The 20,439-nt window shown below is 32.7% G+C and overlaps 1 protein-coding gene across 1 annotated transcript; it reads right to left on the reverse strand.

Moving 5' to 3' along the window:
- Nucleotides 1–1,725: 1,725 nt before the first annotated feature.
- LOC119670438 (collagen alpha-1(I) chain-like) lies at nt 1,726–7,424 on the reverse strand. The gene is made up of 10 exons (XM_038080697.1): nt 7,108–7,424; nt 6,914–6,961; nt 5,971–6,854; nt 5,491–5,914; nt 4,634–5,433; nt 3,875–4,414; nt 3,424–3,757; nt 2,225–3,362; nt 2,060–2,153; nt 1,726–1,979 (listed from the first exon to the last, which is right to left on the reverse strand). The coding sequence occupies exons 1-10, from the start codon at nt 7,349–7,351 to the stop codon at nt 1,830–1,832; spliced, it is 4,656 nt and encodes a 1,551-aa protein (XP_037936625.1). The 5' UTR covers nt 7,352–7,424; the 3' UTR covers nt 1,726–1,829.
- Nucleotides 7,425–20,439: the final 13,015 nt, after the last annotated feature.

Here is a 20,439-nt window from a genome sequence, read left to right on the forward strand (position 1 = left end):
TATTTAAAGTATACTTTTAAGAAACTCAATATATAATGGTCAACATTTATTTAATAAACTGGCAAATCGAACAAAATACGTAAAAAATACACGTAAAAAACTTAGCGCTATGTACAATATTAGGCGCACTTTTGTTCATAATAAGAAATTATTTCGATCCACAATACTCTTGTATTATTCAAACTTGTGTAAACTGGTATCGTAATTGAAGTTAAATTCTTAAAAAGACACACCAATAAATAATAAAAAAAAATATGAGTTTAAGAAATTCAGAAGTCTTAAAAGAGCTTCCATTTAAATAAAATGTACCGATTCCTGGAATGCGATTAGTTTGATCGTCTGGGTTTTCCAAGAGATTAGTATTAGCATAATGAAACGCAGCAAATTTACTCGGAGCTGCCTTAAATATAATATTTGTTTGTTGTAAGCAGTGAGATAATAACGTATCCGCATACTGAAAATGGAGGCCTACACATCTCACTCCTCCAGGAACAAGCGTTATATTATTTCCCTCTATACATCCCAATACTCCTACCAATAAGCTAAGGAACTTGCAACCTTGTAGTTTGCTATCCTTAAACGTAACAACGTAGTTATTGGTTTTATTTTTATCGCTAAATACAGAGTATGTGGTGCCAATATCCACCCAATCATCTTTGTATTTATTTTTGATATAAAAGTCGTATTTCCCAGTGCAGATATGTTCTAGTTGCATTTGAAGTAGAGGAAAGCAACTCAGAGGCAAAGTTTGACACAGAATTAATCCTTTTAATTCGTAAAGCAAAAATATTTGTAATGCCTTTGCGGTGAGCATTAAAAAAATTTGTTTATATTGAATTTAATAGTAAACAATGTATTAAAAAAATTGAAATATTCGACATTCGATAATTTTATTTATTTAAATAATTTAGATTTTGTAAATTTAAAATGATAATAAAAGGAAAGAATAAACAGTTATAGAATTTGTATAGAAAGTGCAAGTGAGTACATTCTGCATCAAAGAAAAACAGACCTATCAACAAGAGCACAAAAAACTAATCAATTAATCGAAATTTGTTGCGACTAATATGCGGTTCTTAGAATAATATTCAACTATAGGAACACTTGACCCATCCTTTTCGCATATTTCCTTGGCTGATTAGGACGTGACTCTAAGTTTAGTCATCGATTGTGGCACTGTGAAAGCTTCACTTGAAGTGGCCATTGTCATTACAGTAACAGAAAAAGGTTTTATGATTCCATATCATGTACCACGAAGCTTGGTTCAACCCATGTAATGACTTTTTTGCCTAAAAACCAAAACACTGGTATAGGTATGGTAGTCCTATCGAAGAGTACTAAATGGTATAATTATAAACACATCAATTACATATCAAAAATTTTATAACATGAAGTAGGAAATGAGAAGAGAACAGTACTTATTTTAACCTGAACATTGATCATTTTTTTATTTTCCGAGAAAATAGTAACAAACCACGCTATAATTATTTGCCATTTACACTTTTACTATCGACACTGTACTTGAAGAAAATATTTAATATCACGGGTATTAATCTTACCATTCCACTAAATAAACCACTCCCTTCTTTATTAAGTATGTTCAGTGTGATATATTGTTTTTAAAACGTTTGAACTTTTTTAATTTTTTTTTTAATCGATGACCTCTTTTAGAATGTGTGGTATTTATAGAGAGGTTTGTAATTTCTAAATATTTATTATCAAAATTCTATTTAAAATCATTATGTAAATATTTTATAAATTTTATACATTCTACATTTATTCATTGTGTCACGAACTAATTAAATTCTAAGACAGTAAGTAACGGGACATCAGTTGTGAAAACACACTGGACCAAGCTCAATGCGGAACTGTTGATTTGCATCTCCTAAATCTCTTACCGCAATATCAACGATTGGCAGCCTCTGTGACTTTTCTGTTTTGTATGTAATAACAGTCTTTGCCCATTTATTTAAACGGTGCTAAATTACAAAGGAAAAATATTTGTTTTAAAAATATTGTGCATTTTTAATCAGAAAGTTTTTATGCTTTACATACATACCCTGCATTCATCTGATTCAGTTTCATAGCGCAATCGTTGTGGCCCATTCGGAGTGAGTTCGGCATCATTCCAAGAAAGCAACTTCAGACCTCGGCTTTAAATAGAGTATAATAAAGTATAGCATTTATGGAAATATTTAGGCAGTAGCTTAATATTTCAAATTACCTATACGAATTATCACTGTCATCCTTGAAGGCAATTGTATTCTTGCAGTGGAAAATGATCGTTTGCGTAGCTTTGGCAGACAAAAGTTGTAAGAAACCTAATTGCATTGAGTCAGTTTTATATGTTATTTTCATTCCCGTAGGCATTTCACTGAGCCATGCTTCTTTTTCTCTGCCTGCATAACTTATAGCTGCAGTTTCTTTCGGCTGTGGAATAATACAAGTGCCTCTTGTTGTCCTATCACATTGTACAAGAATGGCATCACGTATATCACCCTCATTTGGATCTATCCAATACTCCCCTGTAGCATATTCAGGATAAGCTGCAAATAAGTCTCGACATGTCTTCGCCGGTGCTGTTTTCTGCCCATTTGGTCTACGCAATCTTTCGAATGATGCTTGAACATGTTGAAAAGCTTTCATTACTAATGCATGTTTCTCTTCATTTGTAAGATCATCTGTGAAAATATCCATAGGTTGATCACCCATAGTATCTACACCCTTTGTTTGTCCTTGACTAAGAAGCGCAGCAATAGCAGCGGCATCATACCCGAGAGCTTCACCAGGTGGACCTGGTGGACCAGGTGGACCAGCTGGACCCATTTGACCTGTTTTTCCATCAGTTCCAGAAAGTCCGCGAGGTCCTGGTGCTCCAGGTGCACCTTGCAGTCCTGAACTGCCGTCTCTTCCTTGTGGTCCGCGCATACCGATTTCACCTGGTTTTCCTGGAGCACCAGGTACACCAGGCAAACCATTATCACCTTTTATACCGGGATTTCCTTGTAAGCCTTGCAATCCAGTAAATCCACGATGACCCTTTATGCCTTTAGGGCCAAGTTCTCCTACATCACCCTTCACTCCTTCTGGTCCAGGAGGACCCACTTTACCTCTTGGACCAATCGGTCCTTCAATACCGCTTGGGCCAATTTCCCCTTTCACACCACGCTCGCCAATTAAACCCATTGGTCCCATCGGGCCTGGTGGACCTGGTAAACCTGGATTTCCAGGGGGACCAGAATTACCTATTTGTCCTGGTGGACCCTTATCACCGATTCGGCCTTGTATTCCTGGAGGACCTTGTTTACCTGATGGACCTTCTGGCCCTTGTTCTCCTGGTTGACCTGGTGGTCCTAAGGGGCCTAATCGAAATAAATTGAATTTTTAAAATACTTAGCTAAGACTTAAATAAAATATCAGTACCTTGTAAACCTGGAGGACCCGCTTCACCATCTTTGCCTGTTTTGCCCTGCTGACCTGGCTCACCAACACTACCTCTTAAGCCTTGCATTCCTATTGCTCCTGGGGGACCTGGTAATCCAGGTATACCTCGCTCTCCAGGTTGACCTGGTGGTCCTGAACTGCCATGGGGTCCCACCGGACCTTCACTTCCAGCCTCTCCTTTCGGCCCTTCCAACCCTTGCGGTCCTTGTAAGCCCTGTGGGCCATGTAATCCAGGTCTTCCTGCTTCGCCAGGATTACCCTTATGTCCAGTAAGACCCATTATTCCAGGTGGTCCTTGATTTCCTGGTTGCCCCTATAAAGCCAAATTAAATATGAAAAAGTTAAAGGAAATTTATAACATTCATCTTTATTGACACATTAAGATATATTTATTAAATAAAGGTATATTTGCTTTCCTAACAAAACTTACTGCAACTCCTGGTTCTCCTGGTCTACCTGGAAGTCCACTTATGCCAGGTTCACCTCTTAAGCCGATTTCACCTCTGGCTCCTTTAGGTCCAACCAAACCAATAGGACCCGGCAATCCTTGTTCTCCAGGTGTTCCATGTAAACCGGTGTTTCCTTGTTCACCTTTTATTCCCATTAAGCCTCTGTCACCTTTTGCGCCTGGTAATCCTGCTACTCCGGGTGATCCAGGAAAGCCCGGTGAGCCCTGAGGTCCAATAGGTCCTCTTTCACCTGGCAATCCGCTGGTTCCTTGCTCACCTGGTGGTCCGGGATTTCCTGGTGTTCCTCTTTCACCTGATTCACCAGGAGCACCAGGTGGACCAACGTTACCTTGAGGTCCACGATCACCTGGTCTGCCAGCTGGACCTTCTGGTCCAAACGGTCCTGGACTTCCACGTTCACCTTTTTCTCCAGCTGGACCTGCATGTCCTTTAAGACCTGGCAATCCAATCATTCCTGGGGAGCCCATATGACCTTTAGCACCAGGCTTGCCTGGGAATCCCTTCAAAATAAATATTATATAATTATTAACCGTACTATTGAATAAATAAAATTATAATATATTATAATACATATTATATAAAATATACTGTTATGATTGAGTATTTGTTATTGTATTGTACTGCTCAATACGAGTACAAGGAGCAAAAATTTTTATGACTAAACAATTAGCAACATCAAATTATATATTATTAATAATTTAAAATTTCAGATAAATTACCGGAGCTCCATCTGGGCCCGCTACGCCAGGTTCTCCTCTTTCACCCGGGGTTCCAGGCTGTCCCACTGGTCCTCGTTCTCCTGGAAATCCGCGTTCACCTCTAAGCCCTGCTGACCCCATTGGTCCCATTGGACCAGGTGGTCCAGGTTGACCATCCTTTCCTGAAACTCCTGGGCTACCTGGAGCACCAGGTAATCCTTGATATCCTCTTGGCCCAACAGATCCAGGCTCTCCTCTTATACCATCAGGTCCTTGTGGTCCGGGAGCTCCTTGTGCACCAGGAAGTCCATCTTTTCCGTTATCCCCACGTGGCCCGGGAGGACCTGCAACTCCTGGTTCACCATTTTTACCCGGTTCTCCAGTAAAGCCCTTGTCTCCTGGAATACCCATTGGGCCTGGAATGCCTTGCAGACCTTGCAGTCCTTGTTCACCTGGCTTACCGTCGGCACCAGGTACACCACGCTCACCAGGTGGTCCAGCGTTTCCTTGAATTCCAGCTCTTCCTGGCAAACCACGTAAACCTTGAAGTCCCGGAGTTCCGGTTGGGCCAACATCACCTGAGCTTCCCTTAATACCAGTCGGACCTTGAATTCCACGATCTCCTTGTATTCCTTTTGGGCCAATTGGACCATCGGGACCAGGTATACCCGGCAGACCTGGTGTTCCTCTTTCCCCAGTTGGGCCAGATGGGCCCGTCGGTCCTCTCATACCTCGTTTACCACGTTTGCCTTCTGGACCATTTGCGCCAGGAACTCCTCGTGGACCTGGCTGACCAGCGTCTCCTTTGATGCCCGCATCTCCTAAAATTTTGAATTTTATTAAAGTACTATACTAGTTTAACTATGTTATCGAAATACCTTTGTATCCTCTTTCACCAGGTTGACCGGGTGCTCCTTTTATACCGGGTTCCCCTGTACTACCTTGCATGCCATCAGAGCCTCTTGCGCCTGGAAATCCTTGTGGCCCGACCAAGCCAGGTGCACCCATTGAACCTTTTTCTCCAGGAAATCCATCTTTACCTGGTGGTCCAGCTACTCCGGGTTCGCCAACATCTCCAGGTCTTCCAGCTTCACCTCGTGGTCCTTGCAATCCTTGGTCGCCTTTTGGTCCTTGATGACCCATATCACCTTTAGCACCATGTACTCCAGGAAAGCCGGGTGGGCCTGGCTTACCAACAGAACCAGTTTGTCCAGGTGTTCCCGCATTTCCATCCAAGCCTCTAGCACCGGGAGGGCCAGGTGGTCCTTCCCTACCACGTTCACCTCGCGTACCGGCAGGTCCCTTTAAAAAAATGTTTTATGAGCACATATGTAGAGTGTTTTAGTTTAATAACTTACAATAGATCCAGGTGCTCCGATTGGACCCACACCGCCTGTTGCTCCCTTCTCACCAGGTGCGCCACTTTCTCCTTTTCCGCCATCTAATCCGGGCAAACCACGATGTCCTTTTAATCCTGGAACTCCTGTCATGCCAGGTAAGCCCCTTGGTCCAGGTATGCCAGCAGCACCAGCAATTCCAGGCTCACCATCTTCACCTGGTGACCCATCTTTACCAGGAGTACCAGGCATACCTCGTGGTCCTATTAGCCCAGGTGGACCTTGCTGACCTGGCTCACCTGCTTCACCACGTACACCTTGAAAACCTTGTGGCCCCGGAGGACCCACATTACCAGGTGGACCACGTGGACCAGTTTGACCAACGGATGATTGAACATATTGTAATTGTTCGGGAACAAATGGCGGTGCACCAGGGCCTTTATCTGTGTTGGCATATTCTGCTGCTAATTGCTGATGATAAAAGCTCATATCAGGTATCGGACCGGGTGGACCTGGATTTCCAGGTGCACCAGGATTGCCGGGTATGCCGGGTAGTCCAGCATCACCTGATTGACCCTGCGCGCCTGGATAACCTGGTAAACCTCGTGGACCAGTACCAACATTATATGACACTGTAGGAGTAGCAGTTGTGCGCTGTATTGTGGGTGTGCGTAACGTAGTTATACGTTCATTAAGTGGTTGCTTGTCATCAGAGTTTAAAGTAATACAATCACTGGAAGTTTTACAGTTTACTTTGCCATTTAAGCAAGTGCAAGTACTAGTGCAGCCATTTTGTTCACTCGTAAACTCTTCATATTCCCGATACCAATTACCTTCGAAATTACAGGAGAAAGTAACAGGCGAATTTTGTGGTGAACGTGATCTTGGTGTTGCTGATGCAGCCACTAATAAAAAAATTTATATTATATTATTATATAAATTACTTTATTCAGTCAGTAGGTACCCTCTTGATGAGTCTCAAATTTATTTACTTCTCCTATGGCAACGGCATCTGAAACAGTTTTTGTTAAGTTAGTTGAAAAAGTATATATTTTATATGTATTTAAACTACTCATTTAAAATATCATATAATTCTTTTATATGAATTGTTGTTGATATTAAAATTAATTATTGAAAAAAAAAATTTACTCTTCTTACCCTCATCTACTTCATCGTAATTTGCATAATCATAGGTTTCAAACTCCTCTAGCGCCGGTATATCAGCTTGTGGTCTAGCTTCCTCCGCTTGCGGTCGTTCGTTTAAGCGTTTTCTTGATTTCCTTACTTTCTTGTTAGTTGGTACTTTACTTCTTTTTGAGGTTAACTGCTCAGCGAATATACATTCTTGAACAATACAAATACATATCACAAATACAAGAAGTTTCCAAAGTCTGACTTCCATCTTGGAAAATGTTTTTAATCTCTTTATTTTAACTGAAATATTTATTGATCACTTTTTTGACTGACTGATCAAGAGTTCTCTCCAAGCCATTTAGAAGAAATTACTCAAATATCTGAAAAATCAATATAATAATCAATTTAGTTTAATTAAAAAAATATCACTATTAAATTATAGATCGTCATGATTTAAAAAATTATTATAAATATTCCACTTCAATACTGTTAGTAATAATTATAAAGAAACTAGAGGTCAAAATTCACCATGGATATAATATAATATGGTGGTAGAAAACTGTTATATATATAATAATATCTATTAGATGGTTATAACCATTGTGGAATATTGTATAAATATTTTATATTAAATATTATATAAATACCTATAAAGGCTTCGGAGTGTACACAACTTATCTTTACTCACCTATAACTGTGTGGAAGTAGGATAGAATAAATTGCATTAACGCGGGAAAAGAGAGGGATATAAATATATAACATAACCAAATAAAACAGAATTCTATTCTTATCCATTATAAAATATCTTAAGATACTAAGCACAATTACTCTTTTTTTCAAAACTGTGATGAAAGTAATTTCTTCTCATATAATATTTAAAAATTCTGAAAAGTGTTTTGAAAATATCCTGAATACTTTCCATATTAGTTTGGTATGAACAACCACCGTAAGAGATGAGTACTTTCCACCTATTGTTCCCTGTGCATAATCATCATATGAGATGAAAACTTTCTAAAAATAAATTCCTATGAACAATCTCTCTAGGAAATGATAATGGAAATATCATAATTATGCAAGAAAAGGAGCAGCATCTAGCGAAACAATCCAAATAGAGTGTTCAATGTGCAGAGGAGTAATAATGCTATGGAAAAATTCTGATTAAAGATGACCTGTACATAATATTTGCGCAGTTAATCCTAGAAAGGAAAATTTGCAGATTGTTTAGCAATGTGACATATTTCACTAACTATTAAGCTATATCTGAAATACTGACGAGCGCTGTTAGAGACGAAATAATCCAATCCAATGTACTTAAAATGAGTGACAAGAAACGCATGGTATTTTATAATGGAAGGCTTGGTTAACGATTCGCCTCAACCTAAGTTATTATATACAGATGCATTTTATTGCTAATATTTTTTTTATTCTTTAAAGTACATAAAGTTTTAGTTTTGGAAGAGAAATGCATTCAGATATATGAATGAGTTGCTTCGAATGGAAAATCGGAGACAAAAACCTCGAAGAAATCCTGTATTGCAGAAAGTGAAATTGTCTCATAAAATACCAATACACTCAGTTTAGTAGTGAAACTAAATTAATACTTTAATAATATTTAATATAATAACCACTATATTCTAATAATATTATTATATTCATAGATATTAATATTTATTACAATTAATAATTTTTAATATGACTTTAATATTTTAATATTTCGTTGGTATAAAATAATAACCAAAGCATCTATCTGAGTCCTGCATCTTAATTACCATAGTGGGTGACAATGAAGTGAACTTAGAAAACAGAACGAGATACATATTGCGCTATTAACTATCTATAATTAAAAAACTATTATAGAACATATTACTATAGTATTATAAAATCTTTTTTTTCAAACCTTTATTTGCTCATAAAATTTTAGCCCAATTCTGTAAAATATAGGTCAAAAATATTTTGATGTCAATGCGATTAGATTATTGCATTCAAAATTTTTTTTAAAAAAATCTGTACATTTTCACCAGTTTCAATAGTGTATGGGCACTTTAAAATTGCTATTTAAATAGTCGGGGTCATCAACTTTTGTTGATAAAAAATAAACGAAGCTTTTTAAAGAACTATGACAAAATACTTGTTATCAATTTCAAATTTACTCTTTCCAACTTAGAGAGACAATTTAAAAAAAAAACTGTATAATTTGTTGCGATGAACGAATTATTTTTTCATATCTGTAAAAAATAAAATGATTAACAAATAAAGTATTATGAATCTTTTAATTGAGGTTGATCCTCTAAAAATAATATAATTAATTCATATACATTTAGTGTTTCTTGAGCGAACTAGTGATGTACAAAAATAAAACACTAAAAGTAACACTTAGAAAATATTATGGGTTTTTAATTAATTTTTAGTATATACTTGATTTCAAATTTAATAATAATAAAATTTAATATAAAATTTTTAATAAAATTTAGAGTAAAGATTTTTTTTTCATAAGTTAATTTTTTTTCTAATAAAATATTGAAAGAGCATTTAAAAAATTATTTGATAATAAAAGATATATTAATTATTAATCAAATTGTGCAGTTGAATTAAATATAAACATATTTATAAAATAAAATTAAAAATAATTATCAATATAATTATTTATAATATTATTATAAATTAAATATATATAAATTATAATATATAATTTATCAATATTAATCGAGATTTGAAAATGTAGGAATATCTTGAGTTTTTTTAGGATCAACTGTATTTTAATAATGCTTAAGGTTTCCATTATTTTCAAAATAAATAAAAAATTTGAACGTAATGTCATATTTTGGAATATATACTTTATTAAATTTTTTTCGCTAATGGTTTTTAATAAATATTTTTTTTTCTCCTTTTTCTTCTGTGCAAGGATACTAAGCAACAGTTATGACTAAAATTTAAGTTGATATGAAAAAGGTTGCAGGCCAACAGCTTATTATTTCATATATTAATTCTTGAACATTTGTTAATTTAGTTTAATTAAATAAATAAAAATATATATTAAAATTAATATTTGGTTTAATTTTTTTTGATTTCTTAATTTTATAATTTTTATTATTTTTATTACTTTATTATAATTATAATTAATTACTTTATAATTAATTAAATTATTTTTTCACAACACTCTTTACAACTACTCTTTATTTTTTTTTATTTTTTTTCTTTCTTTATAATCACTAAAAAATAATTACATGTTTATAAGTTAATTTTATTTAAGTATTTAGTATATTTAGTACATTTCTATATTTGTAACAAAAATTATAAAATGGAAGTATTCGGTACTCATCAGACAACAGTCGGTTTCTAAAAGTTCTAAATTACTCCCAACACTAGACTAAGTTCATATATATTAGAATACAAATCACACTTTAATTTCCGGTTAGGTAATCACTTTTTCACCCAATAATCTTTCATTCTTAATTAATGTCTTCTTTTTTATATTAGTTTATGCTATTTCACTTTATACAAATACACTTTATACAGATACAGTTACATTTACTACAAACTCTAGGTAATTCTTTAAGAACTTGCGTTGTAAACTATATTTTTAAAATAATTTACAATTATTAAAAAATATCTAAATATTTTAAATAAAAGATTTAAGAATATTTACAAAAAAAAGATTAATGTAAATGATATTATCCGAAAAGTACAATAATTCGTATTATATATAATATATATTATTATACATATATATAATAATATACATTATATATAATAATTCGTATATTCAGTACATAATAATACAAAATATATATTTTATTACTCTTATTATGTATTTAATACACATATATTTTATTTTTTATTAAGATTTACTATTTTCAGCACAATATTTTTCGATTACATATATTTTTTATTTATATCTTTTATTCCTAGTCAAATATTTTTTAACTTTAACTTTTAACTTTCACACTGACTTCAATGTTTTCAAGACCGATTTAAATCACAATTCGAATAAAAATAAACTGAAGTATCTGTAGGATGCGTGCAGCTTTTATAGTTTTAAATTTGATCAAGATTTCAATTTCCTCAATCAATTAGGCGATTCAATTTTAATTCCACCAATGAGTGGACTGATCTTAAGAGCTGAATATTTATTTTAAAATTATTTTGAATTGGAAAGTTTTGATTAAAGAAGAGTTCATATTCAATTCTTAAAGAGAAAACTAAGGCTAGATATACTCTGTACTCGGTTATTAATAAAATATTCTCAAATCTCCTTGTAAGAGTTTTACAGCGGTCTTAGTTTTAGTTTATTTTTTAATTTTTTTTTAGAATTGAAATTGAAAGTGGCGCTTGGTCCACAAGAGTTTCAATTAATTTGCATTTTTTAATGAATGGACAAGCGTTCAATGGTTCGCAGTCAAGCATCTGAATTTGTGCGTTTCTTAAGTAGGTGGCATATGGTTATTTAATTATTAGATGCAAGACAAGAATGTAATGCTGTTTTAAATATAATTTTTTAAATTTATATACATAGAGAATATGTAGTAATGATGCTCACTATGTAAAAGAAATATTTTAGAATAGTTAAAAACAATAGATAAATGGAACTTGAAATAATTTTCTTTTATTATCTATATGTATCAACATTCTGAGATATATATTGCTTTTAGCCATATTCTAGCAACAATTTTCCATTTCATAAAGACACCTTAATCAATTGTATGCATTATTTATGTGAAAATGGTAAAGTGATTTAAGTATAGTGTGGACTACTACAATTCATGTTAACAGTACTATGCTGGTCACTATCACTGACCTTACCTCAGTCATTAACAGAATCTTAAGGAGGTGTTTGATATCCAACAAGTCATAATTGCCCTTTTAGTCTTAAAGTCACAATTTTATGTCTGTAATAATTTTCTTCAAAACTGAATTGAACTTTTTTATGTATTATATTTTTGCAGATCATTAAATGATTAGCTTATATGTTTCACAGTAGTCCCATGCTGTTAAAAATATCATCTTCGGCAAGTTTTTAATCATTTTCCCCATTTAATTGTCACTCACATTTATGTGGTGTTGCCCAGGTGCTTTTTTTAGATTAATGTTAGTCACAACTTCTTTCAATTTCGAAAACCCTATAATTAGAGAATTTTCTACGTCAGCTGAGATAGATTTGTTGAACTGGAAGTCATTGATTTGGAAATTTAGCTAAAAAATATTCTGCAGGTGTAGTGCCGGAGTAGTTCCTTTTTTTTCATCAAAGAAAAAGGAACTATTCCAAAGTAACAAAGTTACGCCATTTGTCAAATGATTTATTATTATAGGTAGATTTGAGCTTCGGAGATATTTGTTGGTGTTAAGATCATCGGAGAATGGTCTGAAGACAAATCATACGATGTGTTAGCAGAGATTTATTCCTTATTTAAGCCCTTGATGACACCAAAATCAATCAAATCAGATAAATTTGATAGTAGTGGTAGTAGTGATAGTAGTGGCTTGAATATGTTTTTATGTTTTTCGGAAAGTTGTTCTAGTTCCTAATGTCGAATTGTACTTCTGATTAAAATACCAGTAGCACCATGGACCTTACCAAGGGATGTTTGGTGTCATAAAATGACTTGCCTTGTATACGAGTGCAGTTTTTGCGCGTTGTTTAAATGTAGATGACGACTGACTTCTAGAATATTATGGCTTAAGCAGTTAACATTCCAGTGGCAGATTTGTGATGCGTTCAGTCTGCTCTCAGTAGTCTAGAAATAAGCGTTTGATTCTGAACCATACTTTGCATCATAGACTGCATCATACTTTTTGCATCCCTTCCATAAACTTATCCATTCTCTGCATAAAAGAAGAAAACATAGGCTGCATTGGCGCTAATTGTTGTCATTGCTTTGGTTTCTGTGATCTGGAAATTCCTTTAGGATACTAGCATACGCTGTTTTGAGTAAGCTCATTTGAGGGAGCTTAAGGAAGCCCAATTATATAAACCTAAAATGTTTATATCATTAAATACGTAATATTCATATTATTAAAATTGATATATTTATCTTATAAAATATGATAAATTTATCTTATTAAATATGATATATTCACATTATTGGGCCAATACAAGAAAATTGGTCCTATTAAGAGAACCTATTGATCATGCAATCAACTTATGCATTCCATAGGATATTGCTGTTGTGCAAAACCTATGTAAGAAAGTTTAAATTATGTGTTGAAACTCTGTTTACCTTACTTTTAAATCCACTGATCACCTCTGTAAAGCTAACAGGGTCAACGAAAGCTTTTAATGCAGCTGGACTGTTACAGCAAAAGCCAATTTAATTCCTTCATCATATTTTTCAGTTATTTCAGCAAGCTACATTCAGTAAGCTAAACACTTCTGCTAGAAGGTTTCATCGTACAAGTACTAAGTTGATTCAGTACCATTGGAGTTGTCTATGTAAAAGATCAATGAATGTTAATTTCTAAGTAATCAAGAGCTACTGAATTAAATGGATAAATCACAGTCTTAAGAAGTCACCATAGAAAGTATTCCAGTTATGAAGACCAAGGTCTTTCTCAACTTTGTCTTATGACATATTATATGTGTACTGAGGTATGATTTTTCCAATAGAAATTTTCGTACTTAATGTTCCTGTATAATAATTAGTATGAGACTAAATTTTCTTTGTAAGTCTTTATTACTCTTTAATTATCTGAAAGAAATACTCTTAAATAAAATCTAAGTTTTGTAAGAATTAACATATTCAAAAATCTCTCTTAAGTTATAAGAAGAGCTTATGTAGCCTGATTGAATGAGATTGAAAGGCATTGCTTTCAATTCAGTTTTCAATTTCAACGAAGAAGCATAATATTTTTTTAAAAATTTAAATCTCATTTAAAGAGTTTGTGTCTTCAGATTTAAAGAAACATGAATTGAAGACATCAGCTTTCTTGAAGTCAGGCGAAGAATTGAATTTTCAGTTCCCGTTCGGCGGTCGTTGGAAAAAGTTTGAATCGAAAGAAATCGGTGAGTTCTGAAGTGAACAAGGAGAACTGAAGTGAAATATGTCCATCATAATAAAAGTGTTGTGCAATATGTTGAATTGGATTTAATAATAATTAGAGCATATATATATATAATATATAAAAAAATTAATAAAAAAATATATGCAAAAAAGACAAAAAGAAACAGACATATTAAAAGAAGAAATATTTTTTTCTTTGAAAATATGAACCGATATTTTTATATATCATTTTATAGTGAGAAATTTGAAAAGTGGTATTCTATTGGAAAGTGGTATTAAAATAATTATTGTTTAAGATTAATTTTATCAAAAAAAAAATAATTTTTAAGGAATTAAATTTAAATTTAAAAAAATTAAATTAACAGTTTTTTATTGTGGAGTGTGGATGTGAAATTAATTTTGTTGAAATATAATTAAATAATATTAGTGAATGACATTAAAGTTAAGATTCGAATATTATGGTTTATAAGTGATTATATAAATATTTGTGTAATAATCACAGTTAAATAATATTACTTTTTAATTATTTAATAAATCAATAGTAAATTATGCAAAGCTGATGTCAGCTTCCGTTCTAAAGAGTTTTTGTTGATTGCTTTAAGCTTTCAAAATTCGAAACTATAATTTTCTTAATACTTTCATTAAATTTTGAAATGAAATAGAAATTGATAAAAATACTTAATTTGCTATAAAAAGTTCAAAATGTTATCAGAATTAAAAGTTTGAAACATTTTTTTCCAAAAGAAATATAGTTTCCTGATCTATTTTAGTCTGACATATGTGCAGTAACTCATAAGAATAATTGGACTTCAGCTCAGCTGATATCGCCGATAATTTTTGGTGGTGAACGAATTTCGGAAAGCCGGCCGGTTTGAGCATAAAAAATTTTGATAATGAAATTAAATTTTATTAAATACAAAACAAAATCATAAATAATTTAAAAAGAAAAACAGAACAAAACTAAAATAAAATTAAAATTACAATTCAATTAAATTCAATGTAAAACCAACACTTAGAACTTATCTCGCAGTTAGTGTAGGTCAGTTCTTATAATTCTATTGAGATAAGTTAACTCAATATTATTTTGTTTTATTATAAAAATATGTGTCAGCGACGTCATGTAAGGAATTCCCTCATTTTCTGATAAGCTGAGAGATCTTTGAACTCTGGAATGTTTTACTTACAATAAAAATGTTTTTTTTTCTTTCAGCTGATTAACAAAATGTGCTAATGAATGCATTCAAAATAAAACAATTAATGAAGTATTAAAGGCCTAATTGGTCCATATGGCTCTCCTGGTGAATAGGGACCTATTGGTGAAGCCGGTATATCTGGACTACCTGGACCAACTGGTGAAATAGGGCTACCAGGAGAAGCAGGTAAGGAGGGTCTACCTGGTCCAATGGGTTTAGCTGGTATTCCAAGACCACAAGGTGCAACAGGGCTTTCACGATTTCCTGAAGAACGTGGTCATCAAGGGCAACCAGGTTTGCTAGTACTTAAAGGAGAACAAGGAATTATAAGTAGTCCTGGCTTTTCTGGTGAGAAGTGGTGAACCTGATCACAGTGGACATCAAGGTCCACCAGGAAATGTAGATCCATCTGGTAACCCTGGATCACCTGGTGCTAAAGGCAAGATTGGAGAGAAAGGTCCTGTTGGACTTGCTGGTAGGGATGGTTTGATGGGATTACATGGATTACCTGGACCACCAGGACCAACGGGTACACCGGGTGAAGATGGTGACAAAGGAGTAGTAGGCTTGCCTGGGAAAAAGGCCTGAAAGGGAACCAAGGAGAAACGGTAACATTATATATGCATTTATATGTATATATTTGTATTTCTTTATTTTGGACCTATTGGGTCTGCAGGTGCGCAAGGATCTCGCGGTGAACCTGGAATTCAATGCATACAAGGACCTATAGGACCAACTGGTGCCATAGGAACTAGAGGGTTTTCAGATGCACCGGGAACTTCAGGAGTTATAGGACCAAAAGGAGATATAGGACCAGTTGCCTGTGCCTTATTTTCTATACGATAAACTGAGTTATATTATATCTTTTAAAAAGAAGAATTATTTAGTGATAAAAATTGTTTTGAAGCCGTATACTTCAAACTGTAAGATTGATTATTTGATTTTAGAATTTATTTTATAATTTCAAAAATTATTTCATAGTTTTTTAATAACCAGTCTACTGTTATGCTTAGTACAGTGTCACATACATCAAGACTATATCTTCTCTCAATATATGTTAGAACTTTGCCTTGAAGTATAAAATTCACTATCATTTAAATTTTTTCATTGATACATCGTATAGTATTGCATCCTTCTGCGATAGTTTTCGATAACTTATTGATCAAAAGTCTTTGTTTTGAAGAGATCAGGAGTTTAAGTATTCCTATAAGCACAATACCTTTAGGAATCCCACAAAACCAAGTCCGAATGTAAAAATGATGTGCCGGATGTATACCTGGGAGATTTCTTGAACAATAAAATTTCATGAACAGAGCGTGTTTTGTAGCTTATGGCTATTTCGTTATTTTGAAACCACTTAGCTTCTAAATTCTTCAAAAAATGGAAGTTGTGTGACTACAGAAAATTGAATTATTACTAAAATAATATATGCCGCAAAGCACCCAATAGAGTTAGGTTTATGGCAGAGATCTATGGCAGAGGCCCTATGCGGCTGATTAGAATGTGACTCTAAGTTTAGTCATCGATTGTGGCACCCGAAAAGCTCCACTGGAAGTGGCCATTGTCATTATAGTAACAGAAAAAGATTTTATGATTCCATATCATGTACTATGAAGTTTGGGTCAACCCATGTAATGACTTTTTGACTAAAAACCATAACACTGAAATATGGTACACCTGAACTTAAGGTATTAAATACAAATGCATAAATACTAAGACTTTTTTTTGTTCTTTAAAGTACATATAGTTTTAGATTCGAAAAAGAAATGCATCCAGATCCGTAAATGGGTTCCTTCAAGTGGAAAATCGGAGACAAAAACCTCGAAGAAATCCTGTGTTGCGGAAAGTGAAATTTCCTTATAAAATATAAGGCATTGCGATTATCACATTATTATTTATTATTACGAAATATTTGAATATTGACAAAATCACAAATTTAATCTATTTAATCTATTAAATACTTTCCAGTTATTGCGCTGACGAGTTATTGTTCTAAGCTCGCTAAAAGATATCCTCATTTCGCTTGTGAGTGTTTTGCGTCAAGTATTTTTCGGCCTACGTCTTCCTCGCCTCGGTTCTGGTACTGCGCAGTACTGTACTAGTATTTGAGTTTATTCTTATTGATATCGTCTTTTCGCAGTTTAAGCGAGTCGAATGCTTTTAAAAAATCCACAATTACAAGGTAAAGTGTGGTGTACAGTTCGGCGGATTATTCTGCAATTATTCGCATTGTATTAATCAGATCCTCACTCGATCTCACTAGACGAAAACCCGATTGATTTTTCCTTATACCTAAGTTTGTCAAGGTGCTCCGCGATTCTGTCAAGGATAATTTCGTTTAATACTTTTGTTATGGTAGGAAGCAGTGAGATTCCCCTACAATTTGAGCATTTCTGTTGATCTCGTCTTTTGGGAGTTTTAGCAATTACTACTGTAAGTATCTATAATTAAAAAACTGTTATACGATACATTACAACAGTATCACAATAATTTTATTTTCAAAAATATTTTAATGTCAATGCGATTAGATTATTGCATTCGAAATTTTTATTAAAAAATCTGTACATTTTCACCAGTTTCAATAGTGTATGGCTACTTTAAAATTGGTATTTAAGTAGTCGGGGTCATCAACTTTTGTTGATAAAAATAATCGAAGCTTTTTAAAGAACTATGACAAAATACTTGTTATCAATTTCAAATTTACTCTTTCCAACTTAGAGATACAATTTAAAAAAAAAACTATATAATTCGTTGCGATGAACGAATTATTTTTTCATATTTCTACAAAAATAAAATGATTAACAAATAAAGTATTATAAATTTTTTAATTGAGGTTGATCCTCTAAAAATAATATACTTAATTCATATACGTTTAGTGTTTCTTGAGCGAACTAGTGATGTACAGAAATAAAACACTAAAAATAACACCTAACACTTAAAAAATAATAAGGGTTTTTAATTAATTTTTAGTATATACTTGATTTCAAATTTAATAATAATAAAAATTAATATAAAATTTTTAATAAAATTTAGAGTAAAGATTTTTTTTCATAAGTTAAATTTTCTTTCTAACAAAATATTGAAAGAGCCTTTAAAAAATTATTTGATAATAAGAGATATACATATTAATTATTAATCAAATTGTACAGTTGAATTAAATATAAACATATTTGTGTAAAATAAAATTATAAGTAATTATCAATGTAATTATTTATAATATTATTATTAGTTAGTTTAATTAAAGTAATAATAAAAACTTATTGAAGTTAATATTTATTTATTTGTATTTATAAATGATTTTTACACTGCACGCTTTAAAATTTTTTTAATTTGATTTCGTATAATTGTTTTTTTTTTTTTGATTTTTTTTATAATAACTAAAAAAACAGAGAGCTGAAATTATTTACCAAAACTGACACACTTACCAACAGCGTGTTATCAAATCTCAGAATGGTTACAGGCTCCTCGGGGAGGTATGCAGATCTGAGGTCAATTATTGCTTAGTCTGATGAAGTGATAAACAATAATCCATCCAGTCAAGGCGTAAAGAGGGGTTTTGAAAATACCTGGAGTTAAGAAAGAGTAAAAGTGCTCAAGTGCACTAGCTCAAATAGCTTCGACATAAATAAAAAATAATTACATATTTATAAGTACATTTTTTTACTCACAAATGATTTAAATTTTAAAATTTAATTTATTCAAATGTTTTTAATATTAAATAAATTTTAAAATTTAAGAATGTTTTAAATTTTTTTAAATGTTTATTTAGTTGTAATAGTTATTATTAAATGAAAGTATTCGGTACTCATTAGACAGCAGTCGGTTTCTAAAATAGCTCTAAATTACTCCTAACACTAGACTAAGTTCATATATATTAGCAAATATAATAAATGCTATAAGATATTTCAAAGATATAAAAATGCTATAAGATATTGCAAGTTGATCTTAAATTTTTAGAGCTTTTGCCCAAGTGGAGAGTCTCGAGGTTCGCAACAACAATTTGCCTTAGTTTACCAACAAAAAAGATTTTATTTATATATCAAATTTAAAATAATTTGAAAGAACTTATGCATTGCATGTATACAAAGCTAATCATATATTTTAGGAAAAATACGAGTATACAAAAACAAGGACTATGCATCTTTCATATAAAATCATTGATTGAGTGTGCAATAAGAATGAAGAATAGAAGAAGTGTTGGTGGTGTTTGTCCGTCCACTCAGCACCAAACAGGCTTTTTTCGTCTGTGTATGGATGTGTTTTTATATATCCAGCAGCGCCTGCGACTACTTCTGAACTAGTGAATTCACTAGTCTCTAGGTGTATAGTGCTAGTCGCTTCATAATCCACTTTACGTGGGCTCAACTAGTGAATTTTATATTGAGTTGTCATTGCCGGTGTCAATTATCCCCGTACGATACACCTCGGAACTAGTCCTTTCACTAGTTCATAAGGAGTAGAATGATGTAAATTGTAGCCGCACTATACACAGTGACACTAGTATTTTCACTAGTTCTTCATTTGGAAAATAATAAAACGTGTATGTTAGATATTATTATATATTTATAACAAAATCTATTGTGTTAGTAGATTAAGGCAAATTGTTGTTGCAAATTGGCAAAAGCTCTAAAAATTTAAGAGCGACTTTTTGATATTATGGTAGTTTTGTTTCACGAGCTACTTGTAGTATAACTCAAGTAAAACAGAAGTAAAATACAAACTGAGAGCGTAACACTAATAAAGTGCTAAATTACGCTCTTTAGACATATTTTCATGAAACGGGTTTGTGTAAAATCTGGTGAGAACACTAGTGCCGCGCATATAAACAATACAAAAATTTTAATTCAAACCAAAACAGCTGCTTTACATAGCAACACAAATTTTAATTGAAATAAAATGTAGGAGTAAAGTAGCATTATCAAATTTCGACAGGGATGTTACACACTCACAGATGCTCTCATTGACTCGAAAATTTGCTGGTGGAACGCATTTGTATATATAAAATGTGACTCAAAATTACAACGAGTACTTCATGGAACAAACCTATTATATCACATTTCACATTTTAATTTACGGTGAGGTAATCACTTTTTCACCCAATAATCTTTAATTCTTAATTAAAGTCTTCTGCTTTTTAAGACCGATTTAAATCACAATAAATCACGAAT

Source organism: Teleopsis dalmanni, chromosome 1 (assembly GCF_002237135.1).
Source record: "Teleopsis dalmanni isolate 2A chromosome 1, ASM223713v2, whole genome shotgun sequence".
Taxonomy (NCBI): Eukaryota; Metazoa; Arthropoda; class Insecta; order Diptera; family Diopsidae; genus Teleopsis; species Teleopsis dalmanni.

Excerpts from the sequence above, each read along its gene's own strand:
- LOC119670438 (XM_038080697.1), bottom strand. The coding sequence starts at position 7,351 with ATGGAAGTCAGACTTTGGAAACTTCTTGTATTTGTGATATGTATTTGT. Across the intron at positions 6,855-6,913 it reads ATTTGAGACTCATCAAGAGG|TGGCTGCATCAGCAACACCA; the intron begins GTACCTACTGAC and ends TTTTTTTATTAG. Across the intron at positions 5,434-5,490 it reads TGGTGAAAGAGGATACAAAG|GAGATGCGGGCATCAAAGGA; the intron begins GTATTTCGATAA and ends TCAAAATTTTAG.